The following is a 20,657-nucleotide window of genomic DNA, read 5'->3' as shown; positions in this document are numbered from 1 at the left end:
TCCCTCATCCCACTCCCTCAGCGCTGGACCGCGGGTGGGTTGAGCCCGTCTGGAGCTGACCCAGGGGACGGAGGGGCCGGGCGGGCTGCGGCGGTGACTCCCGCGGACCCCCCCTGACTGCGGGGACCTCTCCCGGGGAGCCCCCAGAGGCTTCCCCGCCCCCGGGGCACCACCCTCGAAGACCCCTTCCCAGGGACCTCCCTTCTTTCCCCGGGATCCCTCCTTGTCCCTGGGGACCCCCCCCCGGCTCTCCCGGGAATCCCCCCTCGGGATTTCCCCCCTACACGAGGACCCCCCCCGCTGGCGCTGTCTCTGCCACCACGCGTGGATGGTCACGGCCGGGCGGGGCGGGGGCCGGCGCTCGGTCCCGGGCTGCTTTAAACGCTCTTTGCTCCCTCCGCAGGCTGCAGCAGCGGCACCGGCTCCATTCCCGTTACCGCTCCCGGGGCCGCCGCAGCCATGCCGGGGCGGGAGGCAGCGCTCCCCGCCTGCTTCGCGGGGCTGGGCACGGGCAGCCCGCGGCCGCGGCAGAAGCGCGGGGGGATGTTCTGCAGCGTGGAGGACGCCTTCGACAACAAGACCCTGGACTTCGCCTCGCTCGGTGCCTCCACACCCGGGACACACACGGCTAGGACCCGCCGCGACCCCGACCCCGACCCCGGTCCCGCCGCGCCGGCCCCGGCGGAGCTGCCCGCCCGCTGCCCGCAGGTAAGGGAAGGACGCGCCGGTCCCGGAGCCCCGCGGGGAGCAGCCGCCTTCGCCCCTTCCCCGCTCGCCGGGGCCGCCCTGTCCGAGACCCCGCCGGAGGGTGCGCGGCGGCCGCGTCCCGTCCAACCTCAGCCCGCGGGAGCCCCGCGCCCGGTGAACGGACCGTGCCGGGGAGCGGTTTCCTGCAGGGCAGGGTCCGGGGGCCCCCCCTTCGCCGTCGGGGAGCGCAACGTCCACCGGCCCCAAGGGACCGGCTCCGCTCCGCCCCGCGCCCTTCCCCGACGGCGGCTTTGTCTGCGCGCCGGGAGCGCGGCCCCGGGACGGCGGCGGGGGGCGCGCACGCACGCGGGGCCGTGCACACACGCGTGCACAAACACCCGCTCGCCCCGCACGCACCGGGAGGATGTCGCACCAGGGCAAGAAGAGCGTTCCCCGCGGCACGGTGAGGGGCTCCCTGGCGCGGGCTGAGGGGGGGCGGGATCCCGGCGGCTGCGGGGCCCGGTGCCGCTCCGGTGGGTCCCGGGGCCCGAGTGGCTCCCGGCCGGAGGTTATGGAGCGGAGCGGTGCCCCCCGCCCGTGAGTCCGGGCACGCGGGGAGCTCTGCGGGGGTCGGGAGTCCCTCGGGCTCGTCCGCGGCCGGGGCAGCCCCGCGGGCTCCGCTCCCTTCACCGGCCGCGGCCCGGTCGGAGCTCGGCGGCTCCGGCGCTTTGTCCGCCGCTGGCGGGGCCGCCCCGCAGGGACAAAGGCAGGCGCGACCCTCACCGTGGCTGCGGGGCTGCCCCGCCGCTTCCCTGCGTCCCGTTCGGGAGCTGGGGTGGGAAGCGTGTTTCGGAGAGGCTGTTCTGCGGAGCGGGCCGGGGGGATCACACACGACATCTCCCTGCCTTGTCCCTTGCCTTGCTCCCTGCCCGGCCGCCGGTCGGCTCCGAGCCCGGTCCGCACGGCCGCCGCGCCCGCCCTGCCGCCGGTTCCGCTCAGCAGGAGCCGGGGAGAATCTCTGGCCAGCCCCGCTCGTGTTTATTCATTATTTCATCCTCCCGTTGTGCCGGCTCGGGGCTGAGGTCCCTGGAAACATCCCGCGGAAGCCACGAGCGCGTTAATGTGTGACTGCGCTAGACAGTGAGGGGGGAGGACGGAGATGAGAATGAGGGTGAGGATGAGGATGGTGAAGGGGTGAGGATAAGGATGGGGATGAGAAGAGTGTGAAGATGAGGGGAGGGGGATGGGCCCCTCAAGGGGAGGGGCCATGGGGCTCTCCCACGGGGCAGCCGGCACTGAGGCTTCTGTGATTGATTTTACAGGACAAGGGGAAACAATAAAGGTGCAGTAAAGATGCCACGTGCTCCTGCATCCCTCCTGTCTCTGTGCTGGGGCCCTGCTCTTTGTGTCGCTTGTTGTAGCCTGGGCATAGTTTTTCAGCAGCACCAGTGAGCAGGAGATGAATCCTCATCCGTCAGGCTGCAGTTCCACATCTACATCACTGCCTGTGCACTCTTGTTAAGGATTCTGCCGATCTGACAACTGTACCAGAGGCTTTCTTTGAAGTAGGGAAGCCCTGGAGGCATTTTCTGCCTCTGAGGAGACTGTGAAAACTGATGGGTGCAAATAAACTACCAGGTTAATACGATGCACTTGAAAGTCTGTAACTGGACAGGTTGAGGAGGTGCGTGCCTGACTGAGCTGAACCTCCAGCTTGTGTGACTGAAGGGCTAAATACTAAGTCTGAGGGTTAATGAAAGCTCAGAATGAGTAAAGTGGCATCTAAATAAAGTGACCTCTAAAAACTGTGGGTTTCTTCCCTTTAGAGTGACCAACTTCTGATCAAAGGAGGAAAAATCGTCAACGATGATCAGTCATTTTATGCCGACATCTATGTGGAAGATGGCTTAATAAAGTAAGTTAAAAATTCATATTGGGTAATGTAATTTCTAAGTATAGTGCAGTGCCAGGCTATCTGAGCGAGTTTCCTTTCTGTCCTTTGCCTCTTGGAAATATGTTCCCTTTTTGAAACACAAAGACAGCTTCCAATACATGGGGCTTGGAGCAAGCTACTCTAGTGGAAGGTGTCCCTGCCTGTGGCAGGGGTTGGAGCTGGAGGAGCTTTAAGGTCCCTTCCAACACAAACCATTCGTGATTCAATGAATCAATGGCATGTGCCCACCAGCAGTGCGTGGAAGTTGGTTTTGAACCTTCATTTAAAAGTTGTTGCGAGTTAACAGGAGATTTTAATGCCATTTTCAGACAGATTGGGGAAAACCTGATGGTTCCTGGTGATGTGAAGACCATCGATGCCTATGGCCAGCTGGTGATGCCGGGGGGGATAGACGTGCACACCCGGCTGCAGACACCCGTCATGGGGCTCACCCCTGCTGATGACTTCTACCAAGGGACACGAGCGGCCCTGGCAGGAGGCACCACGATGATCAGTAAGATGCAGCAGCATCCGAGCCAAGTAGAATGTGGTTTGGTGAAATACATTGGGCCTTTGTCCCTGTGGAGAGTATTTACCCGTATAGAAATGTTCATTTTTGGTGTAGAAATCAAAGTGCTGCAGAGCCAGTTAAAATGCCTTGAGTATCTTTCAGCACCTCCTTCCATTGCTACATGCATACGTTAATCACAGACTCACAGGCTGGATTGGGTTGGAAGGGATATTAAAAAGCATCCAAGTCCAACTCCCTGACACATACAGCTGCTCCTGTTTCAGCTCATAAGAGAGTAAGATGGAAGAAAACCTTAAAGGCCCTTTAATACATTTTTAATAGCTTTAGAACTGTGTTTTTGTAAGTTTTTCATCTCTGTGAGCATGTTTATGTTAATGTAAAATACTTCTGATTTCTGTTTTGCTATTGTTCTGGTCCCAAGGCCCACTCTAATATGTAACTGTGTCAGCAAATCCTGATATAGCTCCATGCCCATCTCATGGCCAGTGCTGCAGGGAATAGGAGCAAAGACAAGAGAAGGGCAGTAACTGATGGGCTGTGGGTGACTGCACATGGGAACTGCTCGTGCATTGGTGTGCAAGGCCATGCTGTGGTCACTGGCTGCTCTCAGACGCTGTGCTGGGTGGGCACTGCGAGCAGCAGGCACAGTAATGCCCGTAACTCGGTGGTGGTTCGTTCCGCTTGTTTCACTCATCTGGGAAATGGATTGTCCTTCATCTTCAGCCAGTGCATCAGTGCGCAGCGCCTCCTTTCCACGCACCCTGCGCGAGGACGCCGGTGCTGCCGGTGCCCCCGGCCCCGCTAACGCTGTGCACCGTCTCCCCAGTTGACCACGTCTGCCCGGACGCCGGGACCAGCCTCGTGGCCGCCTATGAGCGGTGGCGCGGGAGCGCGGGGAGCCAGGCCTGCTGCGACTACTCCCTGCACATGGACATCCCGCGCTGGCACGAGAGCCTGCGCGAGGAGCTGGAGGCGCTCGTGAAGGACAAGGGTGAGTGAGGATCGCGGAGCCCCACGCTGGGTTGGGTGGGAAGGGACCCTAAAGCTCACCCAGCTCCCAGCCCAGGGACACCTTCCACTAGAGCAGCTTGCTCCGAGCCCCATGTGTTTAAATAGAAACGTCCAAGACAGGGCTTGTAGAGCAAACCTAAGCTGTAGGCTTTCCACAGAGATTTCCTTTGTAATTCCTGCACGCCCCAGTGTCTCTGCTGGACATGCCTTACTGGAAGGCAGGCCGTGGGGCAGGAAGTCCTGCATTTGGTTAATACTTCCTTGCTTGGACCTACATTTGCTCTCAGCTATGCCAGTGCAGAGCTAAATGACTTCAGGATCATTTGCAGTCTTGCAAGCAAGGGCTTCATCGGTCAGTTAACATCATAGAGATCCACAGTGAATTTCCCATTAAAAGGAGTGGCTGGAGTCATGGAGCTATTCCAGGTATATGCCGGGTATTTTTCATGTGTACATTCACGTGAAATACAGCTTATTTGTAATCTGACTGTCATTTGGGATTAGTTGTTGCCTCTCTCCATATAAAGTACAGTAGCAGCTCTGTAGCTTTGTCTCAGTGCTTCCTGGATCATCCTTTATGTTTGGAATGACAGAATCAGGATTGCCAGGCCGTATGCAAAGTGCTGCCCAGCTGTTTCTGTAGCTAAATAGAAGGGCGCTAAATGTCTGATGTTAGAGTCTCATGCTGCAATTTAGCTTTAGCACTAATGCACTGATTCAAAGGCAGTTACTGGAAAGAGGCTGAGGGTAAACCACAAACTGAAGCCACCACATTGTGACTGGGAGCAGTGCATTTGGTTCTGTGCATTCAGAGCGGCTCAAGGAAGGCACCTAGAACCAGAAATGGGCTGGGGGCTTCTGGTTGTTGGTTCAGGTGCATCCAGAGGTTGGGGTGTGTTGTCTGTTGTGGCCTCCAGGCTCTGGGGTTCAGTTCTTGGGGGGACATTTCCCATTCCAGCCCTTATCTGTGCTTTGCTTTGGGTCTAACCCGAGCCAGCACGAGCCCCCGGTTTGAACTTGGCCAGTATCGGGTTGCTGGGTTCTCAGCTGGGACAATAAATACAATAATAACACAAGAAATGTCCTTTTCTTCTCTGCAGGTGTGAACTCCTTCCTGGTGTTTATGGCCTACAAAGACAAACTTCAGTGCACCGATGCCCAGGTAACACAGCCAGCACGTGGTGGCCGTCCCCCCTCACCCCAGAGCATAAGCAGTGATTGGGCTGCCGTTGGGTAACCCCTGTCTCTTGGCAGATGTACGAAATATTCTGCATTATCCGGGACCTGGGGGCCATTGCCCAAGTGCACGCTGAAAACGGAGACATCATCGATGAGGTACAGGCTTCCGACTGCTTTACGTGAAAGGAGTGTTTGATCTAAGGCAGTGTGCTGATGTGAGCAGGTGGGCTGTGGTGCCTGGGGGAAGTGGAGCAGCGCTGCCTTGCTTTTAGCCTTCAGTTGGTGCAGTTAATTCCATAGGGATCACTCCAGGTGAGGGGAGCAGTGGCCTGCTGTGACCCCGGGATGTCACCCATGGTGGCAGGATCAGGGCTCCTGCTAAAACCAGCAGCATCTTCCCTGTTCCTCACACCCACTTGGGTTTAATCACAGAAATCCTTACAAGGGCTGTTCAGTGGTTCCAAGAAGTGTGTTTGGGGGCTTCTTAAAGGATGACTGACTGCGTGAGTGATACTTAGCACAACGTCTGTCTTGGTTAGAAGAGCTGAGTACGTGAGAGAATGAGGAGGTTTGGACCTTTTGCAGTAATGTGCATTGCATGTGGCAATACTTATCTCCACAAATGGCACTCAGGAACTTCCTTGGTGTTGGGGCTTTGTCCATATTCATTCTTCTTCCTTTTCACCTTTAGAAAAGAAAATTGAATGACACAAGGAAGAATCAGACCTTTTTGCTTGTGGTCATGCAAACATTCACTCTGGTGTGGGAGGAGCGTTTAAAATGGAAGCAGAATCCCAATCCTTCAAATGGGCTTATTGGAACTAACAGGATAGAGGCTAATTCCCACCTCCCTGGGATTTTATCTGAGAAACCTTTTCAGCTGGCTATGAAGCATAATGTGATCCCAGGCAGTTCAATTGTCAGTGTGATAATGCTTGAGCCCTGGGGACAAGCTCGGAGGATATTCCATGGTTCTGTGGTATGATATCTGCAACAGGAATACAGAGAACTAAACATCCTCTGAGGGCAGGGTCCTTGAAAGCCTCCAAGATCTGGTCCATAGTGTTGAGTAACATCCGTGCATCTAATGCTGGCTAAGTGGGAGCACTGCATGACACAGAACATGACAGAAAGGAATAGGGAAGAGGAGTGTGATGGACATCTGCTTTCAAACACCATGTGGATGACGTGGGTGCAGCCTGGAGTTCCTTGCAGGGTCCGTCACCAGGATGGGAGTGTGTGTGGCCGTGGCTGCATGAGGAGCCGGCGAGGCTCTGGATGGGTGGCACTCGCTGTGCCTCGCTGACGGTCTCACGTACCTGGCACCCATCCCTGCTTCCTCCCTGGGCTCCTCCAACCAGCCTCAGGTCCAGGGAAACACCCGTTCCTTCCCTGTAGCCATGCATCCCGCCTGGCACAGCCTCGGAGGAAGCGGCACGGGGTTTACAGTCCTCTTCCTCCAGAGCTGTAGCTGGGTCTGTGCAGCGGGGAAGGTCCGAAGGCGCTGTTGGGGCACAGCGGTTCCCAGCACAGAAACGCTCCCGCAGCACAAGGTGGTCCCATAGCAAGCAGCTGCAGCGGTTTGTGCAGTGCCACAGGTACAAATGGTACCACCCCTCTAGTCGTGATTCCCGTCACCCTTCAGGTGCTCCCGAGCAAGGTGCTCTCTGCCCCGCACTGCTGCGGCCGGGCTGTTCCTGTCCCTGACTGCTCTCCCGTTCACCTTCCTCCACCAGGAGCAGAAGAGGCTGCTGGAACTCGGGATCACCGGGCCGGAAGGGCACGTCCTCAGCCGCCCCGAGGAGGTAACGTCCCAGCCCTGCCCCAGGGTTTGGCTGTACCGGAGCTGCCCCAAAACCGTCCCTGGGCTCTGTGTCCGCAGGTGGAAGCGGAGGCAGTGTACCGGGCCATTACCATCGCGAAACAGGCCAACTGCCCCTTGTACGTCACCAAAGTCATGAGCAAAGGGGCAGCGGACGTCTTGGCTCAAGCAAAGAGGAAAGGTAAAGCGCTGTTTCATAGCAGGGGGCTGGAAATGGATGATCTTTGAGCTCCCTTCCAACCCAAGCACTCTGTGAGTGTATCTGCACACTAATTGGGCCTCTTTAAATACGTCCAGGAATATCCTTCTGGCTGCAAGGTTTGAGAGGTCATTATCACCCAAGCTCGCTCACGTTTTAAGGGCGCTAGAAGTTGGTGTTGGTTTTCCCTTAGAGTGTGCCAGAGCTAATTGCTCTGGGCTGCAAAGATGTGAGGAGAGGTGCTGGAAGCTTTGACACCAGGATCTCAACAGGCGCAGCTGAAAAAGGGAAATAATTCCCTTACATTCATTTGTCATGAATTGAATGAAAAATGCATCTGGAGCAAGCTCCAAGCTGGGGGTGGAGTGGGAAGAGCGGGAAGCAATCCTGCAGGGAGCAAGGAGGAAGGCAGTGCCCAGGGACAGGAGGGGGAGCACAGCCATCCCTACCCACAGGGATGCTGCTCTGATTTAAAGGAGGCTCAATGCTTTGTAGGCTTCAATGTATGCTTGGTCTAAGGAGCAAACATTCGGATTCAAAACATGTTTTGACAGCGTGTCCCAGTTAGCTGAGGTAATCTAGAGGATTAAGGTGAATTTAAAAAGCTGCAGTGCTGGGAACACTGATGATCAGTGAAATGTCTTGTGTTGTTAACCCAGTATTTGTCTGTGCTGTGTGCAGAGAGGCTGCAGGGCACGATGTGCCATCCCTGGGGACATTCAAGGTCAGACTGGATGGGGCTCTGGGCAGTCTGCTCTAGTGGAAAGTGTCCCTGCCCATGGCAGGGAGTCAGAACTGGATGAGCTTTAAGGTCCCTTCAACACAAGTCTGGGATTCTATGGCACACAGCGTGTGTGCATCATGAACTGCTGCTCCACAGGCACGGTTGTCTATGGAGAGCCCATCACCGCCAGCCTGGGCACCGACGGCTCACACTACTGGAGTAAAAACTGGGCCAAAGCTGCAGCCTTTGTCACGTCTCCCCCCATCAGCCCTGACCCCACCACACCGGAGCATCTCTCCTCACTCCTGTCCTGGTGAGTTCCCTGTCGGTGAGGATGCCTGAGGATGTGTGCAGGGTTCAAGGCTGGGCTGGACGGGGCTTGGAGCAAGCTGCTCTAGTGGGAGGTGTCCCTGCCTGTGCAGGGGTTGGAGTGGATGCTGGCAGGGGTTAGTGGTTTGCGGCACCTCCTCTGAGCTCCTCCACTGTGCTTTGCCTAGCGGGGACCTGCAGGTTGCCGGCAGCGCTCACTGCACCTTCAGCACCGCACAGAAGGCTGTGGGGAAAGACAACTTCACCCTCATCCCCGAGGGCACCAACGGCGTCGAGGAGCGGATGTCCATCATCTGGGAGAAGTGCGTGGTAGGTACTGACCCAAGGCTGGCTCCTGGAGGCTGTGGATGGAGGCACACGTGAGCCGTGCTGTGCCAGGTGATGCTGTGTCCTCATTAAATCAAAGCAGCCAGGAGGTGTGACACTGTCTAGACTGGCACTGCAGAGCAGCTCGCTAATGAGAGAAGATGTGACACTCGAACGCCTTCACAGTGTCTTCAAAGGCTTCGGTGCGGGATCACCCCCCCGCTCTCACTCGCAGTCACAAGGGAAGGTCTCTCCAGCACATTCTCCTAAGGGCAGGATGCAATGTTCCTCTGCCCGGTGCTTGCAGGAGGCCTGGGGAGGAGGATGGGGATGCGATGTCTCTCCCTTGGTGGCCATGGCCCCCCTGGTGGGAACAGGCTCTGGTGGCACCTCCCTGTCTGCTGGGCAATGGAGCAGATCTGTGGTACCTCAGTGCCTGGCTGCTGGGATCACGTCCTGTGTCCCTGTACACTGGTGCCCCTGCCCTCCCGAGAAGCGTCACCAGGAGGCTCTGGCTGTATGCGTGCAGGAATTCCAGGAGCTTTGGAACCAGTCCATCCCAGACCCTCCATCTTAGGTAGGCTTTGCTCAAAGACAAATAGAATTTATCTTAGGATAATAAATAAAGAGGATAAATAGCACTGTTCAGGTTCACTTTCAGTCTTTCTTCACTGACATATCCTTAACCATCTCTAGTGAATGTGAGATCCCTGTACAGGGAGCTGGAGCCTACCAGGAAGGTCTTGTTTTTCAGAGTCCATGGAAAATAAACCCCATCTATGCAATGATTTAGCCCCCAGGGACAAGGCTCAGCCCTTTCCCTTGTGATTGCAGCCCTGTCGCAGTGAGGATCCTCGCACCTCATGGACGTGCAGTTGGATCCTGCAATCCCATCTCCTGGAGCCTCATTCCTCATAGTGGGAGAGCGCAGGTCCGGGCACAGTGATGGTTCCTCCCTTCTCCTCCCAGGTCTCGGGGAAGATGGACGAGAACGGTTTTGTAGCGGTGACCAGTACCAATGCTGCCAAGATCTTCAACTGCTACCCCAGGAAGGGGCGCATCGCCCTGGGCGCTGACGCGGACTTGGTGCTGTGGAACCCCAAGGCCACGAGGATCATCTCGGCAAAAACCCACAATCTGGTGACACGTTTTAAACACCACTTCCTGAGCTGGTTTCAGAGGCAGGATTGAGCAGTACAGCAGTGTATTGCTTCAGGTCGGGGATCATAGAGTCATGGAACGGTTTGGGTTGGAAGGTTCCAACTATAAGGGGTTTACCCTGTACCGTACCCAAAGGGGATTTCAATTTGCTTGTATTTGTAAAAGTAAATGCAAGGCTCTTCACACCTTAAACAGCTCCTCACTTGCTGAATGGTCCCTGAGTGCTTCCCTGTGAGGGTGCTGAGGCGCTGGCACAGGGTGCCCAGAGAAGCTGTGGCTGCCCCATCCCTGGCAGTGTTCAAGGCCAGGTTGGACACAGGGGCTTGGAGCAAGCTGCTCTAGTGGAAGGGGTCCCTGCCCGTGGCAGGGGTTGGAGCTGGAGGAGCTTTGAGGTCCCTTCCAACCCAAACCAGGCTGGGGTTCTGTGGTCATTTGAAGTACGAAGGGTTAGTTAAGTACAACTGATTGTGCATGAGGAGCAATGTACAAAAATTGGGGTATAACTGGTCAGACTGACACCTTCTCTTCTTAAATCCTAACGCCATGGAATATCTTGGTTTGCTTTTTTCCAGAACGTGGAGTACAACATATTTGAAGGCACAGAGTGCCATGGGGCTCCTACCGTGGTCATAAGTCAGGGCAGAGTTGTTCTTGAAGATGGAAACCTGTGTGTCACCCAGGGCTCAGGTCGCTTCATTCCCAGAAAAACCTTCCCTGATTTTGTGTATAAAAGGATAAAGGCAAGGAACAGGGTAAGGAGGATTTTACTTGCCATGATCCCGTACTTCTGTTGCAGTCTCTCTGCATTACTGAATTGCAGTCGCTGTTGTGGCGATGTTGGGTCTGCTGATGGAAGAGGCAGCAGAAACAAGAGTGTTATTAATGGGTTTCTTTCTAGGCCTTGGAAGTCTGTGATGTGTCACGTAGCTGCCTTGGTGTGCGGCTTGGCACGTTAATCAGTGACACCGATGTGAATGTGATGGCTGGTATTGCCAGTATTGCCCTGGCTGGGGCACGTGTCTGTGGGAAGGCAGGAACCCCCAGGGGCCTCTTGGAAACCCTTTCCCCAGGGGGACAGGACCTCTGCCAGCATCCTCCTGTTGGCTTTGATGGTGGGAGCGCTGCCTGGGCTTCCCAAAGCCCCTCAGTAAGGGGTTAAGCACAGAGGGAAGGACACGAGGCCGTTGTCCATGAGTTAGGGCTGGTTCTTGTTCCGCACCAGCCTTACCCCCCGCTACCCCTCTCGCAGCTGGCTGAGATCCACGGCGTCCCGCGCGGGCTCTATGATGGGCCGGTCCATGAGGTCCTCACCAGCACCAGAGCCGTGGCCCCCACGTCCGCAGCCAGGATCACACCGTGTGCGGGCAAAGCCCCGGCCCCCGCCGTGCGCAACCTGCACCAGTCGGGGTTCAGCCTCTCAGGTAGGGCGGGCACCCCCGGAGCCGGGGCTGCTTTGTGTGGGGGCACTCATCCGGGCTTGTGTGCGCAGCAGGGCAGGGCTGAGGAGCGGAAACTGCAGTTCTGCTCGGTACAAAGCAGTTCTTGCTGTTGGAGCAGCCCGGAGGCTAGATGCGGCACAGGAACCTTTGTTGTGCATGGGCAGTGCACTGATGAATGTCTGTCATGAAGCCTGGTGAGGGGCTGTGAGGTGGCTGTGAGTACAGGGGCCATGGAGGGGGGAGGCTGCAATGGTGGGGAGCAGGAAGATGAGATGAAGGTGAGGGTCTCACCAGTGTCCTGCCTGGCTCAATGGAGATGCTGCTGTGGGGCTATTGCTTCAGCCCTGGCTGCATCCCCTGTGAGTCAGGGGTTAGAAGTGGTTGGGGTTGTAGCCAAAAAACTCCATTTACAGAAAGCAGAATTTAATTCCTTTGGATTTTCTGCGTAAGCAGGCAGCGATTCATGGAACCATGGAATGGTTTGGGCTGGAAGGGACCTCAAAGCTCCTCCAGCTCCAACCCCTGCCACGGGCAGGGACCCCTTCCACTAGAGCAGCTTGCTCCAAGCCCCTGTGTCCAACCTGGCCTTGAACACTGCCAGGGATGGGGCAGCCACAGCTTCTCTGGGCACCCTGTGCCAGCGCCTCAGCACCCTCACAGGGAAGAGCTTCTGCCTAATATTGAGCTCCATTCAGCTCAGCACCCTGCAGAAATCTGCCCAGCACCCTTAGAGAACTTGGCAACCAGTGCTTTGCCCCAGAATGACTTTATTAATGTTTTCTTAGCTGGTTGAAATCAGACAGATCACGTACTGTTTAATAAATGTACAAGGTCCCCCATTTTGTTATATAGAATCTGTTTATACAGGAAAGCATCTACAATGTTTTCCAGAGAGAAGCAATGAAAGATGTTCAGGCAAATACTGACATTGCACGCTGTGCTATGGTAATGCAGTGTCCACAGGGAGGTGCAGTGGAGAGATGGGTATTTGCACCAGGGAGACGTGTTACGGTTGTGCCTTCCAAGCGGTGCCCCTCCTGCCCACGCTCTCCTGTCCCGCAGGGTCGCAGGCAGACGACCACATCGCGCGCCGCACGGCTCAGAAGATCATGGCCCCGCCGGGGGGACGCTCCAACATCACCTCCCTGTCCTGATGGGGGCTGGGGCCACGCTCTCCCCCCCCGTGCCACCGCGCCGGCCGCCGCCGGGGTGTCCCCGTGTCCCGCCGGGCAGGGGCGGTGGGACCCTGGAGCTGGGGGGGACAAGTGAGCGTCCGTCAGCTGCCCCAGCCCTCCCGTAGGTAGAACCTAACCTAGAGTAACCCCGAGAGGTAGCGCTCCCATCCCGAGCCCTCCCGCCTGTTTCTTCTCTAGCTCCTCGGAAAGCCTTTCCCTGTGCATGCAGGCATCTACGTGTGCCCTTGGCAGCGTGCTCAGTGTGTTGCCTTGGGGCCATCCCAGCCTGCTTTGGTGGAAGGGACCTCAAAGCTCCTCCAGCTCCAACCCTGCCACGGGCAGGGACCCCTTCCACTAGAGCAGCTTGCTCCAAGCCCTGTGTCCAACCTGCCCTTGAGCACTGCCAGGGATGCAGTGAAGGTGCGTTCTGGCTGGAACAGGCTCCTTTTCTAGTAGCAGCAACTGCCCTTTGTAGTCAAAGGATTTTTAACCAATAAGCACTTCTGACTCTATGGATTTAATATGTACATGGAGTGCCCATGTCCAGCATGGCTGTGTGTGATGGCCCCATGTCCATCGGTGCTGCGTTGTCACAGTACTGGCATGGTGGGTGCAGTGGGTGCTGGGTCCTGCACCGTGGCCGATGTGCTGCTGAGCTGCAGCCTTGCTGTTAGGCTCATTTTTTAAAGACTATTTATACTGTTTTTCAAGCACCAAGTCCTAGCACCAGTGACCAGCTCAGCTGAAGGCCAGCTACACAGGACAGACTCTATTATAAAGGTTATTGTAGCCTGTTGATTATATTTAAAGTATATGCAGTTAGGGTGAACCTCTCCACACAGCTATGCATGTACCTCTGACGAACGGCTCGCCTTTCGTTCTGCTCCTTGCCTTGAATAAAGTTTGTTGGAAACCATGAAATGGTGGAAGTGGCTGATCCACCTGAGTTTTGTGTTTCCTTCCTTTGGGTTTTTACACAGGAGGGTTTGTGAAACCAAAACCCGTGAGTTCATGCCTCGTAGGTTTCTGTACTCCCCTTTGCCAATGGAAAGAGCTTTGTCATTAGCTATGTGGGAATACCGCAGAATCCCCGCCTTTTGCTGAGACCCAGCACGCTTGCAGGGGGCTGCTCCATCGGATTTGGTGTCATGCAACAGCTTTTGGGTTGCCAATAAAGCTGAAATGCCACTAGGGTGGATGCTTTTCCCCACCAGGTCAGTGCCAGCACCGATGCCTGCGGGACGTGGATGCAGTAAGAGATGCTGTAACATGCCTGTGGGATGTAGATTTCCCTCCGGCAGTGTTGTGCTTTGGTTTCCAGCTCGCTCTGAAAGCAGGGAACAAGAAAGGGAACGAAGGAGTTGTGGAAACGTGAGCAAGCATCTGCTGCGAAGGTGGAAGCTGAAATCACACCGTTTGGCAGCTCTGGGTACACTGCCCCACAAGGTAAATACAAATAAATGCACCTGAGCTCACACATTTAAACCAGGAGGGGATGTTATTTTGCTGGTTTCTTTGATTATCTGATCTACGTCTCATCGTTTAACGCAATGACCTGCAGTGATTTCTGCATCAGCTATCGGAATGCATTTGTTCATGTGTTTTATATGTCATTTTACACAAGTTATTTAATGTCAGTTGTTGGATTTCTGGGTTTTCCTGCAACGGCACCAAGACTATCGAACACTTGTTTATTTTCTTTCTAAACAGAGTTTTTACAGTGGAAACTACACAGGGAAAGATTAAAGTTCCAGTTTGCTGGCAGTGACCTCTCTCAACCTCCCAGGCATCCATTGGGTGACAGGGATACCCCAGCAATCCCAGCTTGGGAGCGCTTAGCAAGGGAATTGTACGAACTTTGTCCTGGAAACACTCCTTTTCCAACAGTCGGTTCCTCAGTAGAAGGTGCCCGGGGCGGCTGGGTAACTTCAACCCCTGTAATTTAAGGGCTGTGTGTGGGGATCTGTCCTCACCCTGTTACCTCCTCCTGTGCAAGGGCTGAGTGCTGCTGCTCGCTGTGTGCTCCACGTGCCCTTGGGGACACCGAGGGGTCACACCAGAGGCACCAGATCCCACTGGGCACGGCCAGGGCACGGGGCTGCCAACCACCAGCAAAGGGCTCTGCAGAGAGAGACAAGTGAAGGCTCAGATAGGGGTTGTCTCATTCCTTCACCACTTCTTTTGAAGTCAGGAAGAGCCTTTGGAGATGTAGAGCATCATTGAGCTGCTTTCCGCCCCCCAGGTAAAGCAAGCCAGCACATTGCACCAACAGCCTCAATAAATAATTCCAAGTACTGACAAGGGATGAAAGAGGAAAACCAGAGACCTCCCCAAGCTCCCCGGGGCTGTTTTTATCTCATTTAAGATGCAAACCTCAGGGCTGGGCAGTGAAATACTAAAAGGCAGTGAGCTGCAGCTGTGAGTGCTCAGCAGGGTCAGGGTCACTCACTGACACCAGAAAGTGGGACACTGTAAAATGCCTGGGTTCAGTGTTCCCCCTTTTAATGCCTGTTTTGCAGTTTCTAAGGTGGCTCATCGATCCACAGAATCCCAGCCTGGTTTGGGTGGGAAAGGACCTTAAAGCTCCTCCAGCTCCAACCCCTGCCACGGGCAGGGACCCCTTCCACTAGAGCAGCTTGCTCCAAGCCCCTGTGTCCAACCTGCCCTTGGAGGCAATTAAAGCATTCACTTCTTGTAAGATTCAGCGTTTTTCTTCTACAGCTCAATGACCCAGAAGTGACAACAAGGACCTGGCAATGTTAAAAACACATTTATTACTCCACATACGCAATGGCTCCTTGCAGTACCTGCAGAAACACAAACCTGTCATAACTCAACTATTCTGTGACATGGTAAAACCCTCATGCAATAGAAGTACAGAAATGTATTAACATAAAATACACAGATCTCCTTTACATAGATTTCCACTGAAATAATTAAAACCAAACCCTACCAAGGCATCAGGATTTCAGCACTGTCCAGTGTCAGGTTCATATTATTGGCCTTTTTGCTATGGTTTTATTACTCTGATTCTCTTTTTGGCAAGGCAGAGTAAGAAAGACTTGGCAACAGAAGAAATGTCAGGACGTGATCTGGCATTTGTTTTCTACGCAAAATTCCCAGTGGAGTCTGTGGAATTCAATGGACACACTGAAAAATCTGCAATTTCGCAAAACTTCGTAATACAACAGAGAGAAATGAACAATCTTATGGCAAGGAATTGAAGGAGGATAATTTATAGGTGACGTCGACTTCTCACAGCGGATAATGGCACACCCTGTATAAATCTGTCATACAAAAAATACTTGTATTTAAATATCTACATACAGAGAATTATCGTGTTCTGGTTGTAGTGGAGGTGTAAACCAGAGCTGCTACCGAGTCCTCCAAGCTCTGCGCAATGGGGTTTGGTACCAGGAGGGTTTCAAGACTTCACTGCGAGTTCTGCTCACACCTGGAGCTGCACGGGACAGCAGGTCACCGCCAGCACAGCGCGGGGGGAAGAGGCTCCTGTCCCACACACAACATGGATGGGGTTTGCTTCCCACGGGACAGCCCCAGAAGGAGCTGTGGGATGTGCGGTGCTGACCTCGAGCAGCACGGGCTGGTGACTGGGCCACAACAGAACAGGCACCCAGAGGCACAGTGGGGATGGAGGACACCCACCAGGAGGTTCTGACAAGGAAGCAAACATGAAGCTGTTCCCATCGTTTTTCCATTTTTCAACTCCTCTTTGCTTCTTATTTCTTCTCCAGGGGCTTGGCATGAGCAGGCATCAGTAAAGCCTGAGCCCCATGGGCACTCCTGGAGTTACACCCATGCACTACCGAAGATCGAAAGTGAGTACTGCAGTTGTATTATACTCCTGGTGTCCTTACTCCTCGGTGCAATGATCCCAAGGTCTGTGTCCTCTCACTTTTCTCTGTGGTTAAGGTTTAGAAGTAGCCTGAGGCAGAAGCAGTGTCCTCGGAGATGCGCTGCTGGATTTCAGTGGCACTTCCAGATTAATTCCCCTGGGAAGGAGCAACCTGATGTCTCCCCAGCAGCTCTCCCTGCATCTGCCAAGTGCTGCTGAGGATATTCTGCATGATTTAGCTAAAAGGGAACAGAAATGACTGACATGGAGAGGGTTTGGGGTGAGGAGCAGCCATTAAGGGAGCCAGCTCCTCCCTACTGTATCAGCCTCAACCTCAAGGGTCACTTGTCCTAAAGGGATGAAAACACATCATTAGACGTGTCCTACCAAACTGGCTTGGTACATCTCTTCTGGCCTGAGAGCTTCTGGCTGAACAGGATCTGTGTGCACCTCTCGTATACATGGTGGTTTGCTCAAAACCCAACTTATGCTCCTTGTCGTACCGATACGCCATACTTCTGCCGTTATTTACAGGTATGATATATAGTGCAATGGAGTGTGCTGGCAAACCTTATCCATAGTGACGGAGCAAATCACCTCTCATTTATAATTCCTGAAGAAATACATGGTTTGACCCTCATTCTGCTCCTTGTGGCCCAGCTGCCACGGGCAGGGACCCCTTCCACTAGAGCAGCTTGCTCCAAGCCCCTGTGTCCAACCTGGCCTTGAACACTGCCAGGGATGGGGCAGCCACAGCTTCTCTGGGCACCCTGTGCCAGCGCCTCAGCACCCTCACAGGGAAGAGCTTCTGCCTAAGGGCTCATCTCAGTCTCCCCTCGGGCAGGTTAAAGCCATTCCCCTTGGCCTGTCCCTACAGGCCCTTGTCCAAAGCCTCTTTTCACAAGGAAGCAGGGGAGCGAGGACCAGGCTGTCCCCCCAGGAGCAGGGGCTGCTCACCAGCAGCACACAGCCCATCCACAGGCACACACAGGTGCTCTGATGTGCAGAAGCAGGTAATTGGGTGATGAGGGTAATGGAGTTACCCAGTAATCAGACTGGAAATGACTCAGGGCAGGGAGGGCAGGTCCCCCAGCGCAGCCCGGATCAGGGGACAGTGTTCATCTGAGAGCTGTTCCCTGCAGCCTGTCATTAACACAGCTCCTCAAAAGGCATGGGGTGTCCCTGTGCAAGGGCCCACAGCAGCGCTGGGACCCCACAGGGTGACCCTGGTCCCTATCCAGGCCAAAGGTCGGGATGCTCATCACATCCAACAGCATCCTCCTGGCTCTGTCCCGAACATAACTGTGCAATGGGGGGGCAGAGCTTTGGCTTCCCTCCTGGGAGCCATGCTTGCACACCCAGCACCTCCTGGACAGACTCCTGTGGGAATCTGGTTCTGCAGGATTTGAGCCATGCACTAATTTCCACATAAAACTGTGGAAAAGGAATGCATCGTGTCATGTTTCATATAAACTGTCTTGTACCAGCTTCCCTTTTTTATTCACAGAAACAAAAAACACATCAAAAATTGTCCTGAAAGCATCTGCATCTGTTAAAAACATCTTGTACCCATTTCTGCACCAGGAATAGGCAGTGAGGATGCAAAGCTGCACCCTGCTAACCCGGCAGCACAGGGGTGTTGGCAGTGTGACAGTGAGCGCAGCCGTGTTGCAACCCTGAGTATCACCAAGGTGCAGCGGAACCCACCGCTCGTCTTCAGCAGCAGCAACCAAAAGCCACTCTACAGATTAAGCAACTAGTGAAGGCTTCTGAAACAAGAAGAAAGCCAACAGCCACAGCCAGAGCAAGGCAAGAGCTCCTGTCTCATTAAGAAGCTAAAACAGGAATTGGTAAGTTATATACAGTACTTGTAGTTTACACTGGAAAGAAAGTGAATCAAAGGGTGAAATAAGATCTTCCCATCATTCATAACCGAGCAGCATTGCAAGGCCAGCACTTTGCTCCAATAAAACCTGAGCCTGTGGTAAACGGCATCCTCCAAGAGAGGTCTGTTCCCACAGCTCCTCACCACTCACAGCAGGCACGTGAAGAAATCAAACATTCAGGTACATCCTGCACCTTCACCTGTGCATTACATCCTGCACCTCACCTGCACGTTACATCCTGCACCTCACCTGCGCATTACATCCTGCACCTCACCTGCACGTTACATCCTGCACCTCACCTGCGCATTACATCCTGCACCTCACCTGCACGTTACATCCTGCACCTCACCTGTGCATTACATCCTGCACCTCACCTGTGCATTACATCCTGCTCCTCACCTGTGCATTACATCCTGCTCCTCACCTGTGCATTACATCCTGCTCCTCACCTGTGCATTACATCCTGCACCTCACCTGCACGTTACATCCTGCACCTCACCTGCACGTTACATCCTGCACCTCACCTGTGCATTACATCCTGCACCTCACCTGTGCATTACATCCTGCACCTCACCTGTGCATTACATCCTGCTCCTCACCTGTACGTTACATCCTGCCCAAACCCCTGCATGGAGTGCACAAACACCGCTGTTTGCCCCGAGGTGGGGAAGAAACTCTGAGAGGTGACGAGGACAGGGACGTGCCTGGGACATCCTGATGCTGCCGGACCCACCAGCCCAAGGCTCCCAGGAGGCTGGTGCCACCCGCCACAGCCCGGAGAGGTGCTGGTGCTGCACACGGAGGGCTGCTGGTCCCCACAGCCACCTTTGCCAACAGGGAATGCCAACGGAAAACTTACACCCCCCCATTCGGCCTCCTCCACACCCGCTCGGCGCCTTCCCTGGCTGTACCCAAGGATGTGACTCCCTTTCTTGCCATGTCACTGTACCAAAACCATGTGCAGATCAGGTCAGCAACCTGACACTGAGAAGGGACACGTGAAGAAGCTGCTCTGCCTCCTCTGACACGTTGCATAGCAGTACCCATACCCACGGCAGGCAGCCCGTGTGCCCACTGGTGATCCATAACTGCAGGGTGCAGCTCTGTGAGAACCGTCTCTGTTGCTACAGCTTTGCAAGACCCATGTGGGTGCTGCGGGGTGTCGGGGGACACCCTGTGGTGCTCAGCACGACGTGAGGATGCTCCTGGCGTGGCGCAGGATGCTGCAGCCTAGCTGCTGCCCGCCGCGGAGCACACGGAGCTGCACATGGTCAGGTTGGAGGTCTCGGCCTCGGCCTCCGTCTCGCCTTCATCGGTGGTCTCAGGGGGCAACACGGACTCGCTGGGCTGCTCTTGGCTCTTCTTTAGCCTGCGTGGAGACAGGAAGCAGGCATCACACAGAGCGCAGCAGGAGGGGTGAATGCAGTGCTGAGTGTGCCCCTGCTCCTCGAGAGGTGCTCGCAGCACACCCGTGGTGAACAGCAGGAGCACAGAGCACAGACACGGGCATGACAGGGATTGATGTACCAGCAAAACCCACTGGAACCTCTGCAACCCTCCACAACGCCCTGCAAGGCTTCAGCCCACCCGGACCTCGGCACAGGCTCCCTGCCCTCCATCACCTCCTCCATGAGGCTCCCTGTTGCTTTACTTCTGAACCCAACGCTCCCCAGGCAGTGTGCTGCCCTGGGCAGCCTGTTCCAATGCCTGAGCACCCTCTGGGGCAGGAATTGTTCCTCAGCTCCATCTAAACCTGCCCTGGTGCAGCTTGAGGCCGGTTCCTCTTGTCCCATCCCTTGTTCCTTGGGAGCAGAGCCCAGCCCCTCCTGGCTCCATCCTCCTGGCAGGCACTTGTAGGGAGCTTTCTCCTAAAGCAGGATGGGTGAGAAGGTGCATGGGGGAACGGAAGCAGTGTCCCATACCTGTGTTAAATCCAGCAGTCTCCCTGCAGCATGTTTTATCTAATGGCAGAGATTAATAATCCCTGATCTTTTCTCCCTTTTTGGTCAGAACCGCTTTTCATACAGAGGCATCAGCTGAGATCCTTGGCTCACATCAGTCACCCAGGGCTGAGCTGGCAGCAAGAAGCTCCCGGCCATGAGGCACCAGCACTCTGATTCCAAAGGGAAGTCAGGAAAAAGAGTTGTTTTTCCTTAGCAAATAAAAAATACAGACTCACTTCTCTCTGTTGAAGATGACAAAGTCTTGCTGGATAGCTTCAAGGCATTCTTGGAGATAGTCATTTTCCTGTTGAAGAAAAACAATACAGGCATGAGCAGTTCCATCTGCACCCCAGAGGGCTGCACACTGGCTTGGACAGCCCACCCTTCCTGATCTCTGCCTTCATTTTACCTCCTGCATCACCTCTGCCAAGGTGCAGGGACCTCCTCTGAAGCTGCTGCCGCACTCCAGCTCCA

General features: G+C 55.0%; 3 protein-coding genes across 6 annotated transcripts in view; 1 reads left to right on the top strand and 2 right to left on the bottom strand.

Annotated features, from left to right (window-relative positions):
- BNIP3 (BCL2 interacting protein 3) overlaps positions 1-20,657 on the bottom strand; it is a 234,144-nt gene that overhangs the window by 93,836 nt on the left and 119,651 nt on the right. The gene's annotated exons all lie outside the window — the stretch shown is intronic.
- DPYSL4 (dihydropyrimidinase like 4) lies at positions 391-12,779 on the top strand. 2 transcript variants are annotated; one of them, XM_062635151.1, is made up of 14 exons: positions 391-708; positions 2,514-2,602; positions 2,950-3,134; positions 3,979-4,143; positions 5,264-5,325; positions 5,418-5,498; positions 7,079-7,147; positions 7,225-7,345; positions 8,244-8,400; positions 8,585-8,726; positions 9,693-9,863; positions 10,457-10,636; positions 11,134-11,305; positions 12,386-12,779. In XM_062635151.1, exons 1-14 carry the CDS (start codon positions 460-462, stop codon positions 12,475-12,477), a joined length of 1,935 nt encoding a protein of 644 aa, XP_062491135.1. In that variant the 5' UTR covers positions 391-459; the 3' UTR covers positions 12,478-12,779. The 2 variants fall into 2 exon arrangements, with proteins under 2 accessions (XP_062491135.1, XP_062491136.1); XM_062635152.1 differs by lacking the exon at positions 391-708 and adding an exon at positions 1,000-1,150.
- The window catches only part of STK32C (serine/threonine kinase 32C), a 78,585-nt gene continuing 76,628 nt past the window's right edge, over positions 18,701-20,657 (bottom strand). For both annotated transcript variants that reach the window (XM_062635164.1, XM_062635163.1), the window contains 2 exons: positions 20,420-20,487; positions 18,701-19,609 (listed from right to left, as the gene is read on the bottom strand). In XM_062635164.1, coding sequence (XP_062491148.1) covers positions 19,471-19,609; positions 20,420-20,487 — 207 coding nt within the window. In that variant the 3' untranslated portion in view covers positions 18,701-19,470. The remainder of the gene's footprint in view (positions 19,610-20,419; positions 20,488-20,657) is intronic.

This window comes from Pezoporus occidentalis, unplaced genomic scaffold (genome assembly GCF_034315485.1).
Source record: "Pezoporus occidentalis ecotype Australia unplaced genomic scaffold, CSIRO_AGI_Poc_V1 ctg45, whole genome shotgun sequence".
Lineage (NCBI taxonomy): Eukaryota > Metazoa > Chordata > Aves > Psittaciformes > Psittacidae > Pezoporus > Pezoporus occidentalis.
Note: the sequence above shows the minus strand (reverse complement) of the source record. Positions and strands in the feature narration are given on the sequence as shown.